Source organism: Telmatherina bonti (assembly GCF_933228915.1).
Source record: "Telmatherina bonti genome assembly, chromosome: 22".
Classification (NCBI taxonomy): Eukaryota; Metazoa; Chordata; class Actinopteri; order Atheriniformes; family Telmatherinidae; genus Telmatherina; species Telmatherina bonti.
The window spans coordinates 32116819-32140926 of NC_136631.1; the positions used below are offsets into that span (position 1 = coordinate 32116819).

The window sequence follows — 24108 nt, forward strand, 5'->3', positions numbered from 1 at the left end:
CTTGAGCAAAAAACACCGGGAAAAACATAACCTCCTCGGTGGAGGTAACAACCGGGTTCATTGCACATGAAAGCAGACTTCGCCCCCCGCAGAGATCCCTCCCCGCTGCAGACCTGCTTCTCCTGGAGGATGGATGGACCTGACGAAAAAGAAGTTTTTTTCTTGTTCTTGCAGCCTCGAGAACAAGAACTGAGGATGTAACAAGCTTTAGTTTTAGTGGCTGTATTGTAGGTAACTATAACTAAACCTACATCAGTATTATTATCCGTTCTTCTGCTTCAGTGTGAAACATTTTAAACCAGGAATCTCTGCAAACTACTTTATGTGAGGTGAGTTTTCTATGAGATGAAGCTGCTTTAGTAAAACAGCTTTGCTGATAGTTTATTTCTAAAATAACCTGCAGGTTTTTCTTTGTGTTCAGGATGGAAAGTCCCCAAGTCGTGTTGTAACTTGTTTGGCTTCATACTTCATTATATTAGATGATAATATTTTAGTCCATGCAGAAGACTGCGTTCTCATAATTACCCACCATTGATTATTACTATTACTGGTCAAGCAGGGACAGATATGCTCCATCATAGTTTGTTCTCTTTTTTATTACTTAAAGCCTCTCTTGTTGATTTATAATCATTTCAGTACTTTTACTAATTCATCCAGTGTAAAAACTCCCAAGTTTTATTTAGCCTTATTTAGCTGTGATAACTCCCGCCCACTGATTTAGAGGATCATGGCCTTGTTTTTAGTTTTCCCCTCCAATCAGGGGGAGAAACTTTGAATCTGTAAGTTTATTAGTGCAGATGGTGCGTCCTGATGCACAGTTTCAACAATAAACCCTCCTTAGTTCAGTCAACTTTACTTCTACATGACTGATTCCCACAGTTAAAGCACTTTTTCAAGCACTGTAGGACATTATTTGTCCCTTTAACATCATTTTTCTTTTTTTAGGGATATTTACCATTTATTACCATGAGATATGTCAAAATTATCGCGCTTTCTGGTGTCAGTCAAGGGGAGGAAGTGTCAGCCTGTGTTCAGCGGGATTGTTTTTACCGTAAAGTGATGCAACGTGTCTCACAGCGAGTGTATGGGATCACGCTGCGTTAAAACGAGTTTGCTTCAGCGGTGTGATTCTGCGAGGCCGGATGGAGGCTTGCATGGAAAGATTTGAGCCTCTTATTTCCAGTTGAGACTTTTTAGTGCCTCAACTGTTTTTCTTCAAGAGAAATTGGTTTTTACAGAGAAAAAACGCCCCGTCTGGGCTAACACAACCAGAACAAGGAGAAAATCACCTAAAAGGACAAATAAATATCTTAACAAGGTTTCAGGCTCACTTTGGTTTTTATCTACAAACCGATAAATCAGGTTAGGGTCATTGATTAGCTTTAAGGTCTCAGTTCCACCTGGGTGGTCTTGGAGCCGGTTTTATTGACTCTGTTTGCTCTGCTGTGCTTCCTCCAGGTCAGCTGTACGGACTGGAGAAGTTCTGGGCCTTCCTGAAGTATTCAAAGATGAAGAACCAGCCCATCGACCCGAAGCTGCAGGAGCACCTCTCCCAGTTCAGGAACCTGGAGGACTTCAGGGTGGTGGTGAGTGTCATGCATGCGCCTGCAGTGCTGGAAGAGGAGGAGGTGTGTTTTGATGCGGTGCTTCTGGTCTCTGCAGCCGCCGATGGGAGAGGAGGGAGGCAGGAGGAGGCGTCACTCGTCCTCGGCCGGGGACGAAGGGAGGCGCCGGCGACATCCTTCCAACACTACCTCAAAGCCCACGCAGGCCTCCAAATCCTCCAGCATGGCCTCTCAGCCCGCCGCCTCCACCTCACAGACCACACCCAAAGACAACGCCCAGAAAACGGCGCCGCCCGCCCACGGGAAGAAAGACGCCAGAGCGGCGAAGAAGGAGGGTCCCACACCAAATAAATGAAGCATCCTCCTGGTCGGGGGGACGTATCAGCAGCAGAGTGAAGCGGCAGCGCTTGTCAGAACAAACTGTGAGCAAGGAGAGCGAGGAGAAGCGGAGCGGCGGTTGACTTGATTAGATTGTTTTATCAGTGCATTTCATTTAAAAGAGCTTGAATCTGTTCGCCTCACAGCTCCTAACGTTTACAAAAGGAAAAAAAAAAAAAAAAAGAAAATGCATTCCTGCATTTTGCCTTTTCATCTCTGATGCCAAAAGTCTTCAGAGAAAGCGCTCTGATTGGTGGAGAGCCGTGGAACCGGGAGTCTAGTCTGCCGAGACAAAAGACCCCGCAGTGCCTTAATCTTATTCACCATGGCAACGGCAGCATGCTCAGTCACGAAACTGTCCACATCTGCTTTTTAACGTCTTCCTAATGAGTTATTTTGGGTTTTAAGGTGTCGAACGGCAAAGCCACGTGCAGGTTTTTTTCTTTTGAATCTTTTTATTGGCGAAACTTCTTCCATTTTCATCACGACAATCAGGTTAACAGCTGCAGCGGTAAAAATTTCAGGCTGACGCTGCAGCTGAGCTAACATAAGGTCGCTTTCATCTAAAAAGTCCCATTTTACACCCAGTAGATTTAATTTATTCTTTTCTTTTTGTTTTTATCTTTCCATTTACTTGATTGATGGAATAGTCTTAGGCAATCGTTGCAGTTTTTAAAGGCTTTTTGCTATTGGATGATTTTTAAATGATGATAAATGTTGCAGCTGGAATTATGGGCATGAGCTAGCATCATAAAAACGGTTTCATTAGCTTGAAGTTTACTTCATATTATGTTTGAGGCTTGGTGCTCTAGAGCACTTTAACTTTTTTGGGTTTTTTTTCTTCTGTGGATTTGAGGTTTTAGAGTTGAAATAAAAGAAAAAAATGTAAATACTATAAAAAATCATTTGTTATTCAATTCTTAATTTGATTTTAAGTGATTTTGTTTTATCAGTAGTGTTTTTTGAGTGTCTTAGCACAGAGAAATGCATGTTATGAATTGTAAAATGCAAAAAAATATAAAATAACAGCTGATTGTATAAAGTGGTGTGGTGTCATCTGTCCTTTGCTCATTTTTCTCTTGCATTTTGCTGCATGGAAGGATCGCTGAGGGCGAGTCTGCAGCCTGAGCAGCAGGTTTTTGTACACAGCTGCATCTCGGTGAATCTATCAGTCACACATCTAACACAAACACAATCTGATATCAGCTGGTTTTAAATCTCAGGATATCTTTGTTCCACTAGTTGCATTTATTTATAATTGCATGTAATGTCTGTTTTCCACATCAGATTTGTTAAATGGAGAAGCAACAAACAAGTCCTCAGTTACACTACAGGCTGATATGCTGCATTCAGGTGTTTGTTGTTAATCATAGCTCTTTTTTATGTGCAATTCCCAATTGTTTAATAACAAGGGTGTTAAAATTAAATTTGATGAATTATTCATTTAAGTTCTGTCCCAAATATGCCTGAAAGTCTCCAGCTAATCCAAAATGCTGCAGCGAGGGTTCTGATGAGAACGAGCAGCAGAGATCATGTTTCTCCAGTTTTAGCGTCTCTTCATTGTCTTCTATAGAGTTTAAAATTATTCTCCTCACATATAAATCTGTCCATTTACTTGTTTTATTTATATTTATCTGTTAAAGCTCTGTTGTAAATGAAAGATCTCGTAGTTCCACTTATTCCAAACGGAGCACTTTGCTCTCAGACTGGAGGTTTGCTGCTGGTTCCAGTCTCAGTATGCTGGGAGGAATCAGGCTGCTCTCATGGAACCAGATCCCACTGTGGGTCTCAGAGGCAGGCACCATCTCTAAGTTTAAGATCAAGCTAAAGACCTTCCTTTGTGATTATTTCTTACAGTTAGGGTGTCTATCCATTTCCTAGTTATGCTGCCATGGGCTTTCACTGCTTAGAAACATCCCATGATGCACTGTGCTCTTCCTTTTCATCTCTCGGCACCTCATCTTCCAGCATTGGCATCATTTCTCTCTCTGCAGGTCTTCTTGGATAAAAGTTGCAGTGCATGTTGGTCTCTCTTCCTTGTCCCAACCAGTCCAGGCAGATGACTGTCCTGTCCCTGTTTTTCCTTCCTTTTAAAAGCAATTTTTTTTTTTGTCCCTACCACTGTCGCTTTGTGCAGCTCAGAGTGGGGCTTTGGATCCGAGGAAGATTGGATTTTCCTTAAGTAGGCTATTTATTATGAATAGGCTCAAAATGATGTTTGTGTAAAGTGTCCTGAGATTACATTGTTGTGAAGCAGTGCTGTGTAAATAAAGCTGAATTTAACTGCAATGTCATTTGCAATTATTTCTGTACTTTAAAAGAAACACACATTCTAGTTTGTTTCTCAGTAAATCCAAATATTGTATTACAAGGTGTTCTTTATTTAAAGAAGAGTATGTGTGATTTGGCAATTGTATTAAAACAAAACTCATTATCAGCTTTAAAAAAAACAAAACAAATGACCAACAGTATCAAAGGCAATGGAAGAACTTTCCTCTGGACAGTAGTAAATGTAACCAACATCAGTTTCTTGTGTATTTCTTTTCCATTTCAGCTCAATTATTGGTATCTTAGTAGCTGTTTTTGCATATATTTTTTTAAACTAAATGTCTCCGAAGTTAATATATGTGTTATTTGAGGTATTTTGTTGCTTATTTGTCATTTTGCTCTTATATTCTTTCTAACTCTGAATGGCCATGACATCAAACTATTCATCACATTTATCCAGTCACTTATTTCAGTTGTTTTGTCCATTTCAGATTGTACATCTTAGATAAATCTAGGGCCCTCTGAGTCCTTGGACCCCTGGGACTGTGCTATACTAACTTGATTATTTATGTGTCAGTCGTCTCCTTTTCCAAATCAATAATCCAGGACATTGCACGCTGACTCAACTAGTGGTTGAGCCATTTCCGACGGGACCTGAACGCAGCATCCAGCCAGGGGCGGGTAGGCGCTAACTGTGCAGCATGGCGGACGATGGAGGCAGTTCGAGCGGACCAGTTGACACAAGCGGCGGGCATGGAGTAGCGGAGGAGTCGGAAGGACTGAGTTTAGGCGGAATGTTGCTGAATATCAGCATTTTGGCTCTGGTGGTGGCGGTTTGTCTGGTAGTGTACCGGCGGTGGGGCAAGAAGCTGGGCTCGGACGCGGCCCACGGCGACGAGGCCTCGGCTCTTCCCAAGATGAGGAGACGGGACTTCACTTTGGAGCAGCTGCGGGAGTACGACGGACTGCAGAACCCCCGCATCCTCATGGCCGTCAACATGAAAGTTTTCGATGTGACTACTGGCAAAAAGTTTTACGGTAAAGGTGAGTAGTCGGTAGGAGGGGATCCTCTGAAGGCAGTGTTAGGATGACACGTTGCCGCCTGTGGTGAGTCCTCCCGGGGCAGAATTTGGGCGCAAACCGCTTTAGCTTAGCTTTAGCTCTTTGGCTTTGTGTTTTGAATGGGATGCTAACAGCGAGCTAACTGCTAACTAACTACCGTTGCTTCTGAGGTGTCGGCAGTGAGAGTGCAAACACTCCCCCGTTATTTATGTGCAGAAATCACGTAGCACTTTAAAATATGTGTATATATATATGTATATGTTTGAAGTTATTCAGTTTTGAGCAGGATAAAATGTGTAATTTCTATTTAGCTAAAGTTAGCTTGCTAGCCTGTTGACATGCAGACAATGCAGTCTGGCTGTCTGGTCTGGACCCGCCGCTTGTTTACACTGATGAGACTCAACACACTGTAAAATTGGACACTTTACACAATATTTTTTAAACCCATTTTGCAGTGCATGTCCTAACGTAGGAGTTAATTATATGTTGTAAAACTTTATGCAGCTCTTTTGTGCAAAAAAAATGAATATCTAAGTGTTTTTTTAAGTTAAAGAATGTGCGCAAAGTTTAAGCTGGTTCAGACCCATCCGCCTTTTTTCAGAGGTTCATCTGCTTCCCAGCAGCTCCTCTAACTTGGCAGACTTGCCAGTCAACTCTGCAATAAATTATAATTATTTAAACACATTCCCAGTGGTTTCATGTGTCAGCCTGCTCCTTCACACCGCCAGGACAGAGCCAAGCAGGCCTGAATCTGTCCACATCACCACATCCTGGCAGGTTTTTGCAGTAAGAGCATATCTAATCTGTAAGGTGATAAGGTGTTTTGCTTCATGGACTCTTTAAAAGAGTCATCCTTGCAATTATTACTTTTTTTCTGACTTTATTTGCAGACTTATTAAGAAATAAAAAGGAAGGCAAAGTTTTCACATGCTAGTCAGATGATGATCTCGCTGAAAGATGACACAAGACCTAAACATGGAATATCTTGCAGCTATTGGCTGAAAATCAACACTTTATCTTACCATTTCCTTTGTACCGATGTTATGGTCTGATAAGAGTTTCATGACCAGAATCTCATCAGTATTTATCACTTAATCACAGTATTTCCTTGCTATATATTGTAGGATATTAGAATAGTAAAAATATGAAGTTTTTTTTCAAAGGGCTGGAAAGTATGTATAAATAATAAATGTAAATGTATAAATATGTCATTTTGTTTTCAGAAAGACTTGATGCTTGTTTTTCTTCATGCAGTCCGTCTCGGACAACTCAGTTATTCATTTACAAGTCGAAAGCTCTAATGGAGCCATTATACGGCTTTTAGGCTGTTAAATGAACCTGTTTAAATTTCAGTCAGAGGCAAACCTGTGTGTCAAATTACACTATTGATTACATCTTCATTTGTCTCCCGTGGTTCAGACGAGAATCTGCTCACTCACCGTCAGAAATCTGTTTTCAGAACAAGAGACACGTGATTTTACTGGAAGCAGATGTTGTCTAAAGAGCTCTGTATTTTCTTGTTGGAATGCTTTTAACTGTAGTCACGAGGTTTTGGTCAGACTGGATGACTTGTTGCTTTGCTACAACCTTTTTATTTTTTTTAAATTTATTGATCATTACAATCTGGTCTGTTTTAATCTGATTCTTACAGGGTTTTTTCTCTCTCCTCAGATGGTCCTTACGGCATTTTCGCCGGCCGGGATGCTTCAAGGGGCCTAGCTACCTTCTGCCTGGAGAAAGACGCCCTGAGGGACGAGTACGACGACTTGTCAGACCTCAATGCTGTACAGATGGAGAGCGTGAGGGAGTGGGAGATGCAGTTCATGGGTAGGTTGTTAATGGAACATTCCCAGCAGAGAAAAGCGCTGTTTCTGTAATGATTTAGTGGATTTAGCTTCGGTACTTCTCCTTTACTTACTGCGCTTTACGCCTCTGGATGTCTGCATTTCACACCAGACCAAACAGAGGATTTACGAGGCCATTACCACGCAGCGTCTACTGGTTTGTGCTGCTGGAGAAGGTTTGTGGTGATTTTCAGACTCGTTGGGATACAGATCATCTACTCTTTTAAAAGTCTGAAATCACAGGAAGGAAATGAACAGATGGCTCTGAGATGCTAAAATTATCCATCTAAAAATACAGAGACGTGGATTTCATCTTACGTCTTTATGTTACTGTAGAGAAATTTTCATAACGTTCACCATGCTGATCACCCGATTAACCATTTGGAAATCACTTTTTTTCCCCCAACTATTATCTGATATTTTATAGACAACAATGTAGAGAACTTGGGATGCACCAATCCACTTTTTGGGAGTTCCGATCCGATACAGATATCTGAAATATTTGCCGATACCAGATCTGTTTGTGAGCATTATTGTAACTACTTATTATTATTGCTGTTATAACTGTGTAAGATTTCATTAGGTTGTAATAAATGACCCATCCTTTCTGAAGTTACCTCACCAATACAAATATAATAACATTACAGATCTAACAATTTCAACAAGTTTTATTTTAATTTGTCACATTTTACCTAAATACAACTATAAATGTGTGGTTTTGAAACAAAGATCATGTTTTTAGTGTCGTGTTCCTCATCAAAGGATCACTGACTCTTGCCTTGCAGCTTGTGAAGCAGCCGCTGGCTTTCTGAAAATGCATCTAAACAAGTCATAATGATCCTCAACGCTGCAGTTCTCTCCACAAACAAGAGCTGCAGGCTGCTTGCAGAAACTTTGCTGTCCTAACGGCCCTAACTGACCCTGTCAGAGGTGCCAGTTTTGGCTAATTTCAGCTGCACCGAACTCCACCAAAGAGCTGCTCCGTCGGTAGCTCTGTATATATAATGAAAAGAAACGCCCACATTCTGGAGGCATTGTTGTATTTTCACCACATACTGTTGCATAAGAGCGCCTTTACTCCGTGTAATATTTAGGATAACCATTCCTTGCTAAAAAGCTGAATGTTACTGAGTTGGCAACATAGCAGGATACGTAGCGTGAGAAGGATTTTTTTGGGGGGGTGGCGGCTCTCCTTTTGTCTTAGTATATTGAGTGAAGCTCTTGTTAAATTAACAGTGAGCATCACTGTTTTAGTGTAACAAAAATGTCATATTTTAACATTCAAGGCATTTATTTCTTTTAACATATGTCTGAAGCATGTCATCAAACACATCTGCACTGGTTCGACTAGTGTAGTATCAGTACACTTATTAATACCAAGTACGAGTACACACGCTTGGTATTGAGCCGATGCTGGTATCAGTATCGGTGCATCCCTGTAAAGAACTGATGCTGAGGATGTGCGAGTTGAGCTGCAGCGTCATTAAGAGGAAAATGTAAACACGATTGTAACCAGATCAATGTCTGAATTCTGGGGATGTGCAATAAAATATTGTTCTTAATTCAATGTTATAAATGCCATCCCAGGAATAAAATAAACGGAGCACCAAGAGTCTGATTTTATGAAAAACTAAATAGCAGCACATGCAATGCTAAATCTGCAAGCTATAGCTTTCCCTCCACGGTGGTACGACGGCGATGCACGAGTATCATAAAATCAAGCACGTTGTGGCTGATTCAGGGACACCCGTTGTCTCTGTAGGCTAGTTAGCTGCTAGCGTTAGCAGTGAGCTGCTAAGAGTCGGGATTAACACGCAAACGGCACGTCATGTGTCTGCGGTAGCATCATAACAGTGATGTCATCAAACTCTGATGATGCGTTCCTCTTAATGGACGATTTGTTTCCGAGGCAACAAGAAAAACAACCAGACTGAAGAGATTCTGAACATGTTGGTGACGGCCGTGAGACCCGTCTCCAGTGTTAGAGATCCCGGTTTAACCCTTAAAACTCTCCCAGCTGGGAGTTAATGATGGTTTTACACAAGCAGCTGCATGGTGGAGCAACATGTGATCCGACTAGTTGGCTAACCAACTAACTAACTGAGGACTAGTAAATTATCAAACTAATCGTTTGAATTTGAAGTAAAAGTTTGTCACTTCTGGCGATGTGGAAGCTCAGAGGAAACCATGTTAAATGGTAGCTTAATGCATTGTGTTGTTGCTTGTTTTGCTGTGACACTTCAGGGCCACCGTAGTTCCGCATCAAAAACAAAAGTTTTCCCGGCGTCACAGAGAAAATCCCAGTTTTTGTCTAGTATCGATGAACGATGTCAAATTGGAGGAAATCCACTGCTTCACAGTGTAAATGCTGCATCTAAGTGGTTGGATTAGGTGGAAGTACTCCTATAATACTTCAAAAATCTGGATTAGACATTTATATATGTTTTAATATGTTCATAAAACAGATTTAAAGTGAAGATAAATTCACAGGTTGTAGTGTTAAATTTATATAAATATTTTATAAAAGTGGAGCTGGACTGATGACTAAATTAAATGTTTAATTTTCTGCCTCTCTTTGCTCTGTGTGTTTAGTCTTTTACCATTAAATAAATACTTATTTTAATAAAATTAAAATTGATTTCTCAGTATATGAACTGAAAAATGTTATTCATAGTTTGATTTAATAAACAATTAAAGCATATAAGTCAAATCTTCCTCATGTTATAAAATGTTTTTCTTCATTAAACAATCCAGAGATTATTTTAACATAATTCTTATAAAATTGACAAAAAAATTGGCTTAAATTTATAAAACAAATGTCTAAACCTGCACAATCTCACCTGAAAGCCTGAAGCACGCTCGCGTGTTGCGTGGTTATCATGCAATATATATTTTCAAGTGAAACCAAAGATGCTGAATTGGGCTCCACAAGTCTGTTTTCTCTTTTAATTTGGAAAAATGGGGAAATTTATTCTTAGAATCTTGAGTTCAGGATCTTCCAGGCGTTAATGTGAAGGAAGGAGGTAAAATGTCTCCAGAAAACGTCTGTGACTGTGAAGCTCTGGATGAAAACTCTGCAGAAAACGTATGAAAAGGTGTGAAACGCAGTAAACTAAAAACGTCTGATTAGTGTTTACGGCTGGAAACAACCAAACTGGAAGGAAACAAAGACATTCATTTAGTGACATTTGTCATAATCCAGGATTACTGTACAGCAGATTAGTTTATTACAGGTTTAATAAGAAAACTTGTCTCAGATGCGATTTATCTTAAGTCTTCCGTATTAGTGTGTGATTCTGGGCTGAACGCCATCCGAGTAACACGAGGCTTCTGCGCTGAAACAACACGTTTCCTGACACAGAACAGCTGCTAATGCGGCCTGAGCTGCTTTTAGATGCTGCTGAATCTCCCAGATGGAGTTTTGTAAAGTTAAACCAAGTCTGTCAGCATTTTGTGTTGAGCTGAACGTCGATGATGCTGAGATGACCTCAGCGTATAATGTTTAGTTTCTGATGGATCAGAAGTGAATTAGTTTGTGTCGTCAGATATCTGTTGTGATGAGGAATGTTTTTTTTTTTTATATTAAACCACAGTTTTAGGACACTCTCATATCAGCTTTTCTGATCCGTTTGCTCGGAAAATCGCTTCGTTTGGGGAAATGTGACAAGATTCTGATTCAGATTAAAGAAGCGGACTCGGTCCGCCTACAAACACTGGTCTTGGTCCGTTTCAAAGGGACCAAATACAGGAAGCGGACTACAGAGAAAGTCACTGCCTGCATTTTATGAAGCATTGCATTGTGGGTAAATACCATAGACCGTATATGAAAGATGGACGGAGCCTCCAGCGGTTAAAAGTGAAGCCTATACGGAAGTACATAAAACTGCAGTTCCCCCTTCATCCACTAGGGGCTCCAAAACAGAGCGAATCCCCAAAGACTCCCATGTTAAAAAGACCAACTTTACAGCAGAAATAAACATGTTTACAGCCTGGTACAAAAATCCAATTTTTGGTTTAATAGGTCAGGTTTACCTTCATGACAACTGTGGGGGAAGTGAATTTTTTTCTAACGTGCCCGTTTAAAAGTAATTTAATCTTGAAGTTTGGCATATTTAGGGGCGTGTCCTTTTGATTGACAGGTACCCGACCTCACTCTTCAAGTAAGAAGAACGTAGAACTGCGGTTTTTAGCCGGTTAACAACGTGACTTAACTTTAGCAAGCTTACCTCCGTTAGCTGGTTAGCTCCTGTTATCTCCGGGTTAGCTTTTAGCTACAGGCAGCTTGGAGTTCGCTCTGTGTCAATCATCCACCATGACGCTCTCAGCTCCACCTCTTTGCCCATATTTGTATTTTCCGGGCGAGACGACACATGCCCCTGCCAAGATGGTGATGGTAGGAACCGCCCACCGAGCTTCAATTCAGCTCTTCAGAAACCTTTGGATGATGTCACGGAGACTCTGCCAATCTTTTTTATATATAGTCTATGGTAAATCCATAGCAATGGCGTTAAGGGTCCTCTGCCTTATCTGGTGTTCATACTGCATCCATTGTTGCAGTGTATTTCTGCAGTATACTTGGATAAGACACAATAAAAACCCAAAACAGCGACAGTTTCATCTCCATGTTTTGGAGTTTTCTTCTTCACGCGGGTCTTCTCTTTTGCTCAGAATTACCACAACGCCACCTCTGGTGGGAATGGGGATATATTATTCTCATGGTTTGACCAAAGTGCAACGTGAACACGATCTCGGTCTGCATGGATACACCCCCCCACACTACAGCTGAGCCGAGTCCCCATTCGCACCGAGTCCAGCGGACCATCCTGATGTAAATGCCCCCTGACGGTGTGAACGCTCGCCGCTGGTCACTAAACTTTTGTGTCCAACACAAAGGATGGAAAGAGAGGAGGGAAAGGCGGAGCTTTCCTGCCGGTCAGTTTGAATGATGGCGGCTGCAGCAGAGAGAGCGGCGTGGTTTTATTTAATAGATAAAGCTAGAGAACGTCTTTGTAGGGTGTCTCAGTCCCGTTCCTGAGTTCACCAGATAACTCATAGGCGTTCTGAGTTTGGTGAGTTTCACCAGTTACTCCAGGAGCTGCGTGCTGATGAGGTTCGCTTCCAGCGCTATTTTCGCCTCACCCCGGACCAGTTTGACAACTGGCCGAGCCGAACTGGTGCTTGAACCACGCTCTGATTGGTTGACGTTTGTATTTTCTATCTCTGGCATTTGCGGCATGTAATGCGCGTCAAGCTTATACATTTTTTTACAATCTTGGCACGTCACGCCACCGCTGAAAAAGCGCCGCAAGAAAGCTTGATGCCTCCTTGACACGCCTCCACATAGACTTTACATGTAAACCTGATGCTACTGACGCTCAAAATGCATTTGGTGTGAACACACCGTTAAAGGTCGCAATGCAAACACACCAAGCAGAGCGATGAATGTGATCCAGGTATCACACCTGCTGCGTCCACAGTTTTACACATCCAGCTGCCTCAGACGCATTTCCTGCCGTCTCTCCGGTGTGAAACCCTGTTAAACATCACATGCAGGGCAAAATGACCGTCTCGTTCCCGAACGCGGACAGGTTTTCCACATCGGTTACTTTTTAGGCAGGGAATATTTTCGGACCAAAAAAAAGTTTCAAACATAAAATTAACTCATAAATTTCCATGTTTGCTGCTTTCTGGATGCACCAGTATAAAACTTTCTGTCTGGTTTACATCTTCTACCTCGTCGCTGTCTCCCTCTGTCAGCGCGCTCGCTCGACCCGCAGCAGCTTTTAATGCGCCACAGATGCAACCAATCACAGGCTGGGACAAAGTCATCGTGATTGGCTGAACACACAACGTCGTTTCCAGGTTCATCCACACTCTCCGTAGTTTTTATTGCCACGTTTCAGGAAAACGTTTTTTGTGTGGAAATGTGTAAAAACTCACAAATGCATCAAATTTTTCAGTTTTAAAATCTTGTTCTGAATCTAATAAACTATTAAATATGACAAAAAACATGTCAACGTGTTTTTTTTGTTGCATCTTTATCCTTCCCCCAAGTGAAGTGTAGAGATTTTTTTTTTTTTTTTTCCTCAACACCCACCCATCCTTCCTCATGTTATCTTTTCCTCATTGATGAGGCGGTAAAACTGGCCTAAGCTTTAGCTCGGTTCTGTCAAACCGTAAATGTCAAATGTAAATGTCTGTATGTCTAACCTTGGACGAGCTGGCTTGAACCTTGAATTTCCCCTCGGGGATAAATAAAGTATCTTTGATTTATTTAGTTAGAAAAAAAGCCCGTTTTAAATGTGAAACGTCTTTGTTTCAGAAAAGTACGACTATGTCGGGCGGTTGCTGAAGCCTGGAGACGAGCCGTCGGAGTACACAGATGAAGAAGACATCAAGGACCACCTGAAACACGAATGAGGAGTCCCATCACACCAACCAAAGCCAGGAGTCCCAAACAGCTGTGACAGACCGTCCCAGACCTTCTCTTCCTCCTACCCCGTCAATATACCCGCCACTCCCTCCCCTGCCCCGCCACCCTCCCCCACTAAATCTGTCTGGTGCTGCGGCTGCTTTGGAAGGGCAGGACTCGAGTCTCGACGGCCAGACCTCCCTCCCTCTTCATCCTACGGAGACCATCAGGAACCGCCGACGGGGACAGCTAACGTCTGGGGGTGGAGATGGCTTGTGCCGCTAGATGTACGTCAAACAAAACCCTAAAATATCTAAAGTCGTTTCTGCGGGCGAGGAGCGCGTTCACGGTCGGCGTTGCCGGGAGAAACGCATTGGTCTGAGATGATCAGTGGAATCGGGATGGGGAAACAGATTTCTCTCTCTTTTTATCTTTGGTTTAGTCACATCGCAACTGAAACTGCTTCAGCTTCGGAGAGCTTATCAATCTGTCTATCAATCATTTCTGTTTTTGTTTGGATCATTCCCCCCCCCCCCCCCCCCGTTACGAGGGCAGTTCTGTGGCCTAACCAAAGGCAAATGGCAGGGCGTCGCATTTTCCTGTTGTGTTTGTAGTGTATGCACTACTAGTTTTCTCTGTTTGTCACCATGTGATCGTATTTGTTCTGTAGCATAGAAGCATGTGGGAGGGAGTTTTTTCTAATTTACTTTCTTTTCTCTTTGTGTGTGTGTGTGTGTGTTTTGGATGGGGTTGGGAGGGGTCGAAAGTCCTTGCCATATAAAAATGTTTTGAATTTCATCGGATGGACTGAATCGGTGATTGGGAAGACAAAGGGAAGGTGATAAGGCAGTCCTAATCAATCGACTCAATTGTTTACATGCCTCACAAGCCAGCTGCAAGTCTGTAGATTTCCCCCAAATGGTCCAAGTATTAACTGTGCCTTATTTTGTCCGTTGTGTCAGTGCTGACCGGTCGAGCGGAGGGGTGGAGGTGTCGGTTTTTCCTAGACTCGGTCCCCGATGCCGTAAAGAAGGCATACGTTGTCAGTCGTCCGTGCACAGACTGTAAAACTCCTCCCACTTCACACACTTTGTAAATAAACTCAATGAATTATTCAGTGTTACTGCCATATTTATGTAGTGGATGAACTCCATATACGTATAATGCTGTGTCGTATTGGCCAAACCCCCCCTCCCCCCCCCCCTTTTTTTTTTTTTTTTTTTTTTTTCCTTTATTTCTTTTTAAATGTGGGTGAATTTCCAAAAAAAATAAACAAATAAAAATGAGCGTTGCAAAGTGCTGCAGGGTGGGACCGAGATCTGTTCTTGCAAATTTTGTTTGTAGACATTGTTTATCTGTAAATATATCTATCGTTTTATTAAAGCATGTGCAGCAACAGTGAGCTATGCTGAAGTTCCACCACATCATGTATTTAAATGTTGGATGTGTGCGCGCGAGTGTGTGTGTGTGTGAAAGAGACAGGAAGGGATTTGTTCATGCATAATAAATCAGTTTGGTTAATAATGCAAGATGTCTGGAGTTTGTTTGCTTTTCAGGACAGCTGTTGATGGGTGACAGAAATATTTCGCCGCTCTGTGTGTCCCGTCTCCTCCCCCCCCCCCCCCCCCCCTTTCCTGAGACAGATTCACTGCCAGTGGTCATGGGAGGTTAAATATTTGTGAAACCGACTGCATGAAGCTTTTTGTCCCACTGATCGAACTTTATTCTCCGTTTACCAGACATGAGTCGGTACGTCTAGAAAAACACGCCTTGATGCAAACATGGGAAGAGTTACCAGGAGCCATGTTTGTTTCCTAAAGCTGAGGAAACAAAGCGATTTATTATTTGGTGTTGAATTTCGGAGGGTTGTTTATTATTTCTCAGTCAATTTAAATAAGAAATGCAGTTTTTTCATCAAGATGAAAAAAAAATGACGCATTTAGGTGACTTGCGAAAGCTGCTTTTTATTTCTGGTAAGATGCAAATCTTATGATTTGCATCTTAATTTTGCAGAATTACTGAATTTTTTAATCTTAAATATTGATAAATGATCAGTAAATGTACTGCTTTCATGTTTTCTGTTGATAAAACGGAGAAATGTGAATAAAAGGTATCTGCAAGTCAAATGAATAAATGTCATAATGGTGCAACTTTATTCAATTCAAATTTTATTCATGTAGCACATTTAACACAATCTCTGTTGACTAAAGTGCTGAACAAAACTAAAACCGAGTTAAAAGTTTGTATAGCGATAAATATCTTTGGGTTAAAAGAAAATATGAGGAAACAGTAAAACAGGTTTAAACAACAATAAAACTTAGAAGAAAAAATGAAGTCAGTAGACATTTAACTAAAAAATAAAACTAGCCAAGATGTCCTGTTAGCTAAGTTTCAAATGCCAGAGAGAAGAAACTGGTTTTTAAGCCGGACTGAAGGTGTTTCTGGGAGCGTGAGGCCCTGACAGAGCAGGAGGCTGTTCCACGGTCCAGCAGCTGGGAAAACTCCATCTCTAGTTTTACACAACCAGTTTGCAGCGTTACGTCTAAGAAAATTATTCTCATGTTTAAAATAATCTGAGGATCTTAAAGAAATGTTTTGTTTTCAGTAAAAGAAAAACTAAATGAAGTGTTTATTCCTGCTGTTTAACTGGTTGCTAACACATCTAATCAGCCAATCACACGACAGCAGCTCAACACATCTAGTCCTGTAGATGTGATGAAGATGACCTGCTGAATGAGGAAGAAGAGGAGATGAACATGACGTGGTTGTTGGTCTGAGTATTTACTGGGATTCTCACACACGATCTCCAGGGTTTCCAGTGAAGGTCTGAAGAAGAGAAAATATCCAGTAAGCAGCTGTTTGTCTGGACCAGAAGGTCTGGTTGGTGTCAGAGCAGAATGGTCAGACTGGTTGGCGATGATAGAAAGACAACAGGACACTAGATAAGCACTGGTTTCAACCAGTATATGCAGAACATATATGTTCTGCATATACATATATTTATTATGTAATTTTTACTTATTTTAAATTTATTTTATTTATTTAATTATATAATATTAACTTATTTTAACTTTATTTATTTAATTATATAATAACTTATTTTAACTTTATTTTATTTATTTAATTATATAATAACTTATTTTAACTTTATTTTATTTATTTAATTATATAATAACTTATTTTAACTTTATATTATTTACCTATATAATAACTTATTTTAACATTATTTTTTTTATTTAATTATATAATAACTTATTTTAACTTTATTTTATTTATTTAATTATATAATAACATATTTTAACTTTATAATATTTATTTAACTATATAATAACTTATTTTAACTTTATATTTTTTTTATTTAATTATATAATAACTTATTTTAACTTTATTTTATTTATTTTATTATATAATAACTTATTTTAACTTTATTTTATTATAACTTATTTTAACTATTTCATTTATTTAATTACATAATTTTAACTTATTTTAGCATTATTTTATTTATTTAATTATATAATAATTTATTTTAACTTTATTATTTATTTAATGACTTTATTTGTCTTCCTGGGGCATTTAAAGGTACCGAGAGGCGTCGTATAAAGAACCCGGTGAAATTGTGAGAAGAACAAAAATAGAAAAATGAGTAGTTCAGGATCATTGATGTGTAATATTACAGGCAGAGGAGTAAAAATAAAGTGCAGAGTACTGCATAAGGCAGCTACACCCCACTGCTGGTACAGCGGGTTACTCTGGGTGGGGTTGAAAGTAGACGGTGTGACCATGGCAACAGGTGATGGAGCAGTGATGGTTGGGAGTTAAGAAGAAGAACATCGGTTGCCCCCCTCCTCTGTGTCCTGCAGGACCACAGGGAGGTCCAGGAAGATCTGAGCCGGTCCTGACAGCGTCCCGTCCTGCAGGCTGGTGAAGGGGATTCAGAGGAATAAAAAGTCTGCAGGATCTTTCTACTGACTCCATATGTGTAGAGTTGTAGAGTCAGCATCTCCTGAGACTCTCCTCAGCGTTGGGCTGATTCATGGAGCTTTCAGCAAAAGTTTCCAGATATTTATATCCTCCACCTTCCACTGCGCTCGTCGGGACTGTGGTGGCTGCAGTTGAAGCCGGACCACCACAGGTCCTTCTGCTCCCAGGAGTTGTCACTCCACTCTGCAAACTCTCGTCTCTCTGAGCAGAAACCGGATTAAAAACTTATTTAGTTGTGTTCTGTTGTATCAGAGGTTGATACACGTTGCTACGGTGATGCTTCATCTTCATCAGAGGTGTCACTGGATGGTGTGTGATGCGTGTAAATCAGCTGATGTTCACTGAGGAGGTCTCCGGATGTCAATCCAAGTGACACTTGATCACATAGGAAACTAAATAAACTGTGGTAATTATAATTACAGACATTTTAACATTTTAACCAACAGAATGAAAGTTTAGTCTCCCAGTAAGACCAGGAGAAACTCCTCCATGCTTCCATCTCCAGTAGACTGGATTACTTCCTAAAAACAAGCATTAAACATCTGCAGCTCATCCAGATGCTGCTCCTGGAACTTTAAGCTGGACTAAGAGATGTAAACACATCACACCAGTTTTAACATCTTTACTGGTTTCCAGTCAGTCACAGAGGAGATTTTAAATCCTGCTGATTGTTTGCAGTCAAAGATTCAGCTCAACTCGTCCAGACTGAATGTGGAGAAGCAGCAGAGGAGATTAAACTCTCACCAAGAGGAGACATTTTTCTCTTTTCTTTTCCCACACAGGAAATCTGGGCTGTATCTGTTTCCATCTGCAGACTGTTTCTGGCTTTTAACACTTTTAATTTAATTATTTTACACTAATTTGCGATGATTTTACCTTTATCTATCTGTCTGTCTGTCTGTCCGTCCGTCCGTCTTTCTATCTATCTTTTCTTGCCTTTGCAGGTTATTACTGATGCAATCATTTTCTTAAATGTTTATATCTACTTGCAATTTTCATCAGTCTCTCTTGTCTTATTTAATATGATATAATGATACATATTCTATAGTTTTTTAAATGATTTCTTTATATTTTTTATTCTTTGTGACTAATTCGAATATTTTTGTTCAAATATAAAATATTTTAGATTAAAAAATGTATTATTATTATTATTATTATTATTATTATTATGATCTAAGATCTGCTTAAAGGACTGTAAAAATACGGATCAGATCTTCTTTTATGGACTGTATCTGTAAACATCAACAGCGCCACAGCGCCCCCTCTGTTGCTGTGGTGAAACGCGGAATGACACCGTCTGTGTGCGAGTCCGTTCATATTGCTGCACATCGAGCAACACCGCGTGTGAGGCTGTTGGAGCTTCGATCTCTCCCAGACAGATCCGGAACAGCAGTCAGACCCATGTGCAGATAATCTGACGAGCTTTTAACAACACTGACTTCATCCCGACGTCAGCATCACCGCCACCGACATCTTGGCTGCAAAAACTGCCTGAACTAATTTCTGCAGGGGAGAAAAGAAAGAGGAAAGGCGATTTCCCCTGAATCGTCTCAGCTGTGCAGGTTTTCTGACTTCAGGACCAGGTAAGTGTTTCAGAATAAGGAGGGTTTGATGAGATCTACTTTAATGTGAGTTCCTGCTCGGATTCCTCCGCTTTGTGTCCACCCTGCAGAAGCACAGACATGGCAGAGCATCTCTCCCAGAGTGAGCTGGACTACCCATTCAAACTTCTGGAGTATTTTAACGGCTTCAGGGTGTCAAAGGTAACATTTCAGCTTGTTGTTTTTCTTTCGTGCACGTGCAGGTCTGCAGAAATGTATGTTCTGAGCTCATTCCTGATATGAATGCTGTTGGATCTGCTGCAGATTAAGCTGTTGTCTCTTTGCAGATTCGTATTATTTGTACAAATACACTCAAAATTAAACGTTATGCATTAAATATTGTGTGTGAAACACTATCCAGCAGTACACACAGCAGCTAAAATGACCCCCAACCCCACCGTCTGTGTCCACATCGTCTTAAGGTGATATTTTCAGCCTGTGAGTTGGGAGTGTTTGACCTTCTGCTGAAGTCCCAGGAGGCCCTCAGTGCCCAGCATGTGGCCCATGAGCTGGGCACCAGCATGGACGGGATGGAGAGGCTCCTGGACGCCCTGGTGGGGATTGAAATCCTGGAGGTGGAGAACAGAGATGGGACAGGTGAGGAAGAGCCTTTGCTGAGTCAGATCCAGCCGAAAACCAGACAGTCCATAAAAATCATCGATATGCAACAACAGATGGAAGTATGATGATCCTCACTGTGTGTGTGCTGATCTACAGGCTTCATTCCTCATCCCAGATTTTGGTCCCTGTTGAAATGGGATAAGAGATAAAAATATCATCTTTTTTCTGTTTGATCTGTTATTTGTGTAACTGTGGAATAATGTTGGTTTTATAGATTTAAGTTCCCAGCAAAGCATTTTAACAGATGTCTTTCTGGAGGACTTGAATGTTCCCCTTTTCAGTCATTCTAGATTTACTATGTTCCTTTGGACCAGTTGCATGAGCTTCAGCTGTCAGATGCACGGCTTCCCAGTAGGACTCTGGATACTTTGGCATCCAGAGGAGCTGATGATCTGCAAGCTCTCCGTAAGGTTGCCTTTTCTGAAAACCCTCCTCCAGATTCACAAACATTAGAGAGGTCCGATATTATCGGCATACCGATATTATCAATCGACATTAAAATGCAATATTAGGAATTATCAGTGTTGGTTTTACTTTTTTAATGACATAACTTTTATACAACATTCACATATTCAAGGTCAAACTCTTCAGCTTCGACGACTCTAACTCAAAATGACAAAATGTGTAGTTTGTTTGGCAAAACTTACTCCAAAAAACTCTGTATCAGTTGATGTTGGTATTGGAAATGAAGAATTGGAATAAATAACTATGTCAGATATCTGTAAAATAGCCAGTATTGAACATCCCTAACCGACATGTTCATAGACAGCAACACTTTCCAGTTGTATGGGCTGAACCAGCTGACGGCCCGCGTACGGAGACAGACGGAGGATCAGACAGAGATGGAAATATGATCAAAGAAACACTTTGTTATAAATAATAACAACACACTGAGATTCAATTCATATAACAGCAGTTTTATTTACAGATGAGTAATCACACTACTCATAAAATGGTAGGAATATTCAATTTCTGGGTAAAACTGACAGAAAATGTAAAAATGAAGTGATGAAGGGGACTGTTTAGATAAAGTTGTCATGGAAACAGGAACTGGTTAATGATTTGTGGTTTAGACACTTCTTTAGGGTTTTTTTGTGGTTAATTATCTTGTCAGAAAACTGCATGTTGTCGAATAAATACTTAAACACTGAAAAGTTAAACGTCAGATTAAGTTCATCTTTAAAGCTTTTTACACATACCTTATAGCCTAAACTTTTTGTGAATACTAGTACTGTAATTAGTTCAGCAGTCTTCAGTCTGAGCACGTCATCGTGGTGTAGGGCAGGGGACTGCAGCCTGCGGCTTCGGGGCCACAAGTGGCTCTTTTGACCTTCCACAATGGCTCTTAATAACACTGACTAAAAAACTGAAGAACCAACAGAAGTTTTTACTTATAGATATAATAATAACTGCAGTTTTTTGTAGTTTTACTTTTTTTTCACTGAATAGTTGCATCACATTTCCACAGCAACATGACACTGACATCTCTTTTCATCAGTTGGATGGAAACAATCAGTTTTTAAAAAATTATTTTCCAAAATTATCTATGTCCATTGAAAAAAATGCATTTATTCTGTTATGGAAATCACAAAAAAGGAACAAATTTCCTAGATATTCCTAAAAAAATTATAAGTTGTTTTTAATTTATACACACACACACACACACACATATATATATATATATATATATATATAAAATTTATTATTCAATTTAAATTTTTATTTTCTTTTAGTTTTATATTTTTACTTTTAAATAAATCAAATTTAAAATAATATTAATTAAAAAATGAAAATGATAAATTGTGTTTTTTTTCATAAAGTAATTTGTGGCTCTAAAAAAAGTTTTTATTTAGCTTTAGCTTTAGTTTTAGGATTGTAAAGGCTGCAGGAACCTGGTGTAGTGAATAATAAGGAAAGTGATGAACTGTACGATCAGTTTTCATCTCTTTTCACAGACTAAACCTTTCACGGTTTGTTAAGCAAATTTCATCCTGCTGCATCCAAACACTTGCAGCACATTTCAGATGCAGTGATGAAGGACTGAGTGATGGATCTGGTGGTTCTGGCTTTAACCCGGCGGTCAGGTTAAAACATAAATTCTAGTAAAACTATTTATTATTACAAAAAGCCACAGTTGTATTAAAATTTAAGACCAGACTCAGCAGGTAGATCTTAGAGTTGCAGGTGACTTGGACATTTATAGAGTTATAGGCTTGCGATTGATGGATTGGGCTTTAATCAGTACATGTAGGAAACCAGCAATCAGTGAGAAGTAGTTTAATTTCCCCTGAGGAAATCATAATGTTAAGACACCATCTGTAATATCTTATTTATTTTGAAATTTAAAAAAAAGACCTTTTGTAAATGATTGAAATGATCAGAAGAAGAAACACAAAAACTACGTTCAATCATGTTTGTGTAAAATGTTTCTATGAGCACTCCAAGTATGTATCATCATTACTAATAGGCTGCCATAATCATATCAGGAATATTCACTGTTGCTCGGCTTTGCACACATTTTATTACCTATAACTCTCAGAAGTAAAAACAGGCTATGTTTTGTATCAACAGAGCTGTACAAATACAAATACAATATTTTCGCTGATAGACATCAAAGTATCGACTCCTGAGTATTGAAATCTCTACTTAAGCGTTTACTAAGGTAAAAGATTCCTGAAGTCTGAGATGTAAATAAATAAATAATAAAATAAATAAATAAATAAGCTCTAAAAAGTACAAAAATTAAGTATAGGTTGCTTGGAATACAAAAAATGATCTGCCAACAGAACCAGAACATTTTTCTGAAGCCAGTTCAAATATTCAATTTCAGTGAACCCAAAATAAATCATAGTGACTTTTTTCTTACAAATAAGTCCATTTTTATTACTATTTTGACTACACAGTATCTGACACTTCTTTCTTGTCACGTTTAAAATAAGAAATAATTATATTGGAAAAGCAGTTTTACTTAAGTTGTTTTGTACGTTTTGATGTTGCAGTTTCAAGCTGAGACTTAAGGCTCATTTACACATTAATGGGAGCGCCCATTTCAAAAGTCGTCATCACCGCTCTCATACTTCCACGTTTTTATGTTGTCATAGTTGTTGAGTCAGTTCATCCGCTAGTGGGCAGTTCTGAGTTCAGAGTTCATTTCTGACTTTGACACCGGTTGGTCGTTTTTGTTGTTGACACACTCACACACCTTTCTGCGAATGCTCCCGCCAAGTCTACAGTTGTCAATGCTCTTCTCTGTGTGCTTTTTATTTAGCAGTTCCTGCATCTTCTTCCTGTTGCTCTTCTTCTTCTCTCACTCCTCGTGCCAGTTGCGTGTCATCTGTAAATCTTAACACTGCTCCAACAATTTTCTGTGGTATTATGGATAGATAAGCCCCTTAAAAACAGTCTAAATTACTATCATACCAGATGCAATCTGTCCATCTGCTTATCTGTCTGTGTATCCATCTGCATATTCATCTGCGTATCTGTCTGCGTATCCGTCTGCCTATCTGTCTGCCTATGTCTGCATGTCTGTCTGCCTATCTGTCTGCATATTCGTCTGCGTATCTGTCTGCGTATCTGTCTGCGTATCTGTCTGCGTATCTGTCTGCCTATGTCTGCATGTCTGTCTGCCTATCTGTCTGCGTATCCGTCTGCGTATCCGTCTGCCTATCTGTCTGCCTATGTCTGCATGTCTGTCTGCCTATCTGTCTGCATATTCGTCTGCGTATCTGTCTGCGTATCTGTCTGCGTATCTGTCTGCCTATCTGTCTGCGTATCTGTCTGCCTATCTGTCTGGATATTCGTCTGCGTATCTGTCTGCCTATCTGTCTGGATATTCGTCTGCGTATCTGTCTGCGTATCTGTCTGCCTATGTCTGCATGTCTGTCTGCCTATCTGTCTGCGTATCCGTCTGCGTATCCGTCTGCCTATCTGTCTGCCTATGTCTGCATGTCTGTCTGCCTATCTGTCTGCATATTCGTCTGCGTATCTGTCTGCGTATCTGTCTGCGTATCTGTCTGCCTATCTGTCTGCGTATCTGTCTGCCTATCTGTCTGGATATTCGTCTGCGTATCTGTCTGCCTATCTGTCTGGATATTCGTCTGCGTATCTGTCTGCGTATCTGTCTGCCTATCTGTCTGCCTATCTGTCTGCGTATCTGTCTGCCTATCTGTCTGCATATTCGTCTGCGTATCTGTCTGCCTATCTGTCTGCCTATCCATCTGCCTATCTGTCTGCGTGTCTGTCTGCATATTCGTCTGCGTATCTGTCTGCCTATCTGTCTGCCTATCTGTCTGCCTATCTGTCTGCGTATCTGTCTGGATATTTGTCTGCGTATCTGTCTGCATATCTGTCTGCATATCTGTCTGCCTATCTGT

General features: G+C 40.3%; 3 protein-coding genes across 11 annotated transcripts in view; all 3 read left to right on the forward strand.

Moving 5' to 3' along the window:
* The window catches only part of larp1b (La ribonucleoprotein 1B), a 47360-nt gene extending 43195 nt beyond the window's left edge, over window positions 1-4165 (forward strand). For all 9 annotated transcript variants that reach the window (XM_079262063.1, XM_079262065.1, XM_079262066.1 and 6 more), the window contains 2 exons: window positions 1459-1586; window positions 1663-4165. In XM_079262063.1, coding sequence (XP_079118189.1) covers window positions 1459-1586; window positions 1663-1920 — 386 coding nt within the window. In that variant the 3' untranslated portion in view covers window positions 1921-4165. The remainder of the gene's footprint in view (window positions 1-1458; window positions 1587-1662) is intronic.
* Window positions 4166-4911: 746 nt separating this feature from the next.
* pgrmc2 (progesterone receptor membrane component 2) lies at window positions 4912-15409 on the forward strand. The gene is made up of 3 exons (XM_079261867.1): window positions 4912-5255; window positions 6945-7100; window positions 13440-15409. Exons 1-3 carry the CDS (start codon window positions 4913-4915, stop codon window positions 13535-13537), a joined length of 597 nt encoding a protein of 198 aa, XP_079117993.1. The 5' UTR covers window position 4912; the 3' UTR covers window positions 13538-15409.
* A 3783-nt stretch (window positions 15410-19192) lies between these two features.
* The window catches only part of asmt2 (acetylserotonin O-methyltransferase 2), a gene marked incomplete at both ends in the record, with an annotated part of 15995 nt that continues 11079 nt past the window's right edge, over window positions 19193-24108 (forward strand). Inside the window, 2 exons of the mRNA XM_079261683.1 lie at window positions 19193-19273; window positions 19534-19708. Coding sequence (XP_079117809.1) covers window positions 19193-19273; window positions 19534-19708 — 256 coding nt within the window. The remainder of the gene's footprint in view (window positions 19274-19533; window positions 19709-24108) is intronic.

Coding starts and splice junctions, on each gene's coding strand:
- pgrmc2 (XM_079261867.1), top strand. CDS start 4,913: ATGGCGGACGATGGAGGCAGTTCGAGCGGACCAGTTGACACAAGCGGC. Junction 5,256..6,944: donor CAAAAAGTTTTACGGTAAAG/GTGAGTAGTCGG, acceptor CTCTCTCCTCAG/ATGGTCCTTACGGCATTTTC. Junction 7,101..13,439: donor GTGGGAGATGCAGTTCATGG/GTAGGTTGTTAA, acceptor TCTTTGTTTCAG/AAAAGTACGACTATGTCGGG.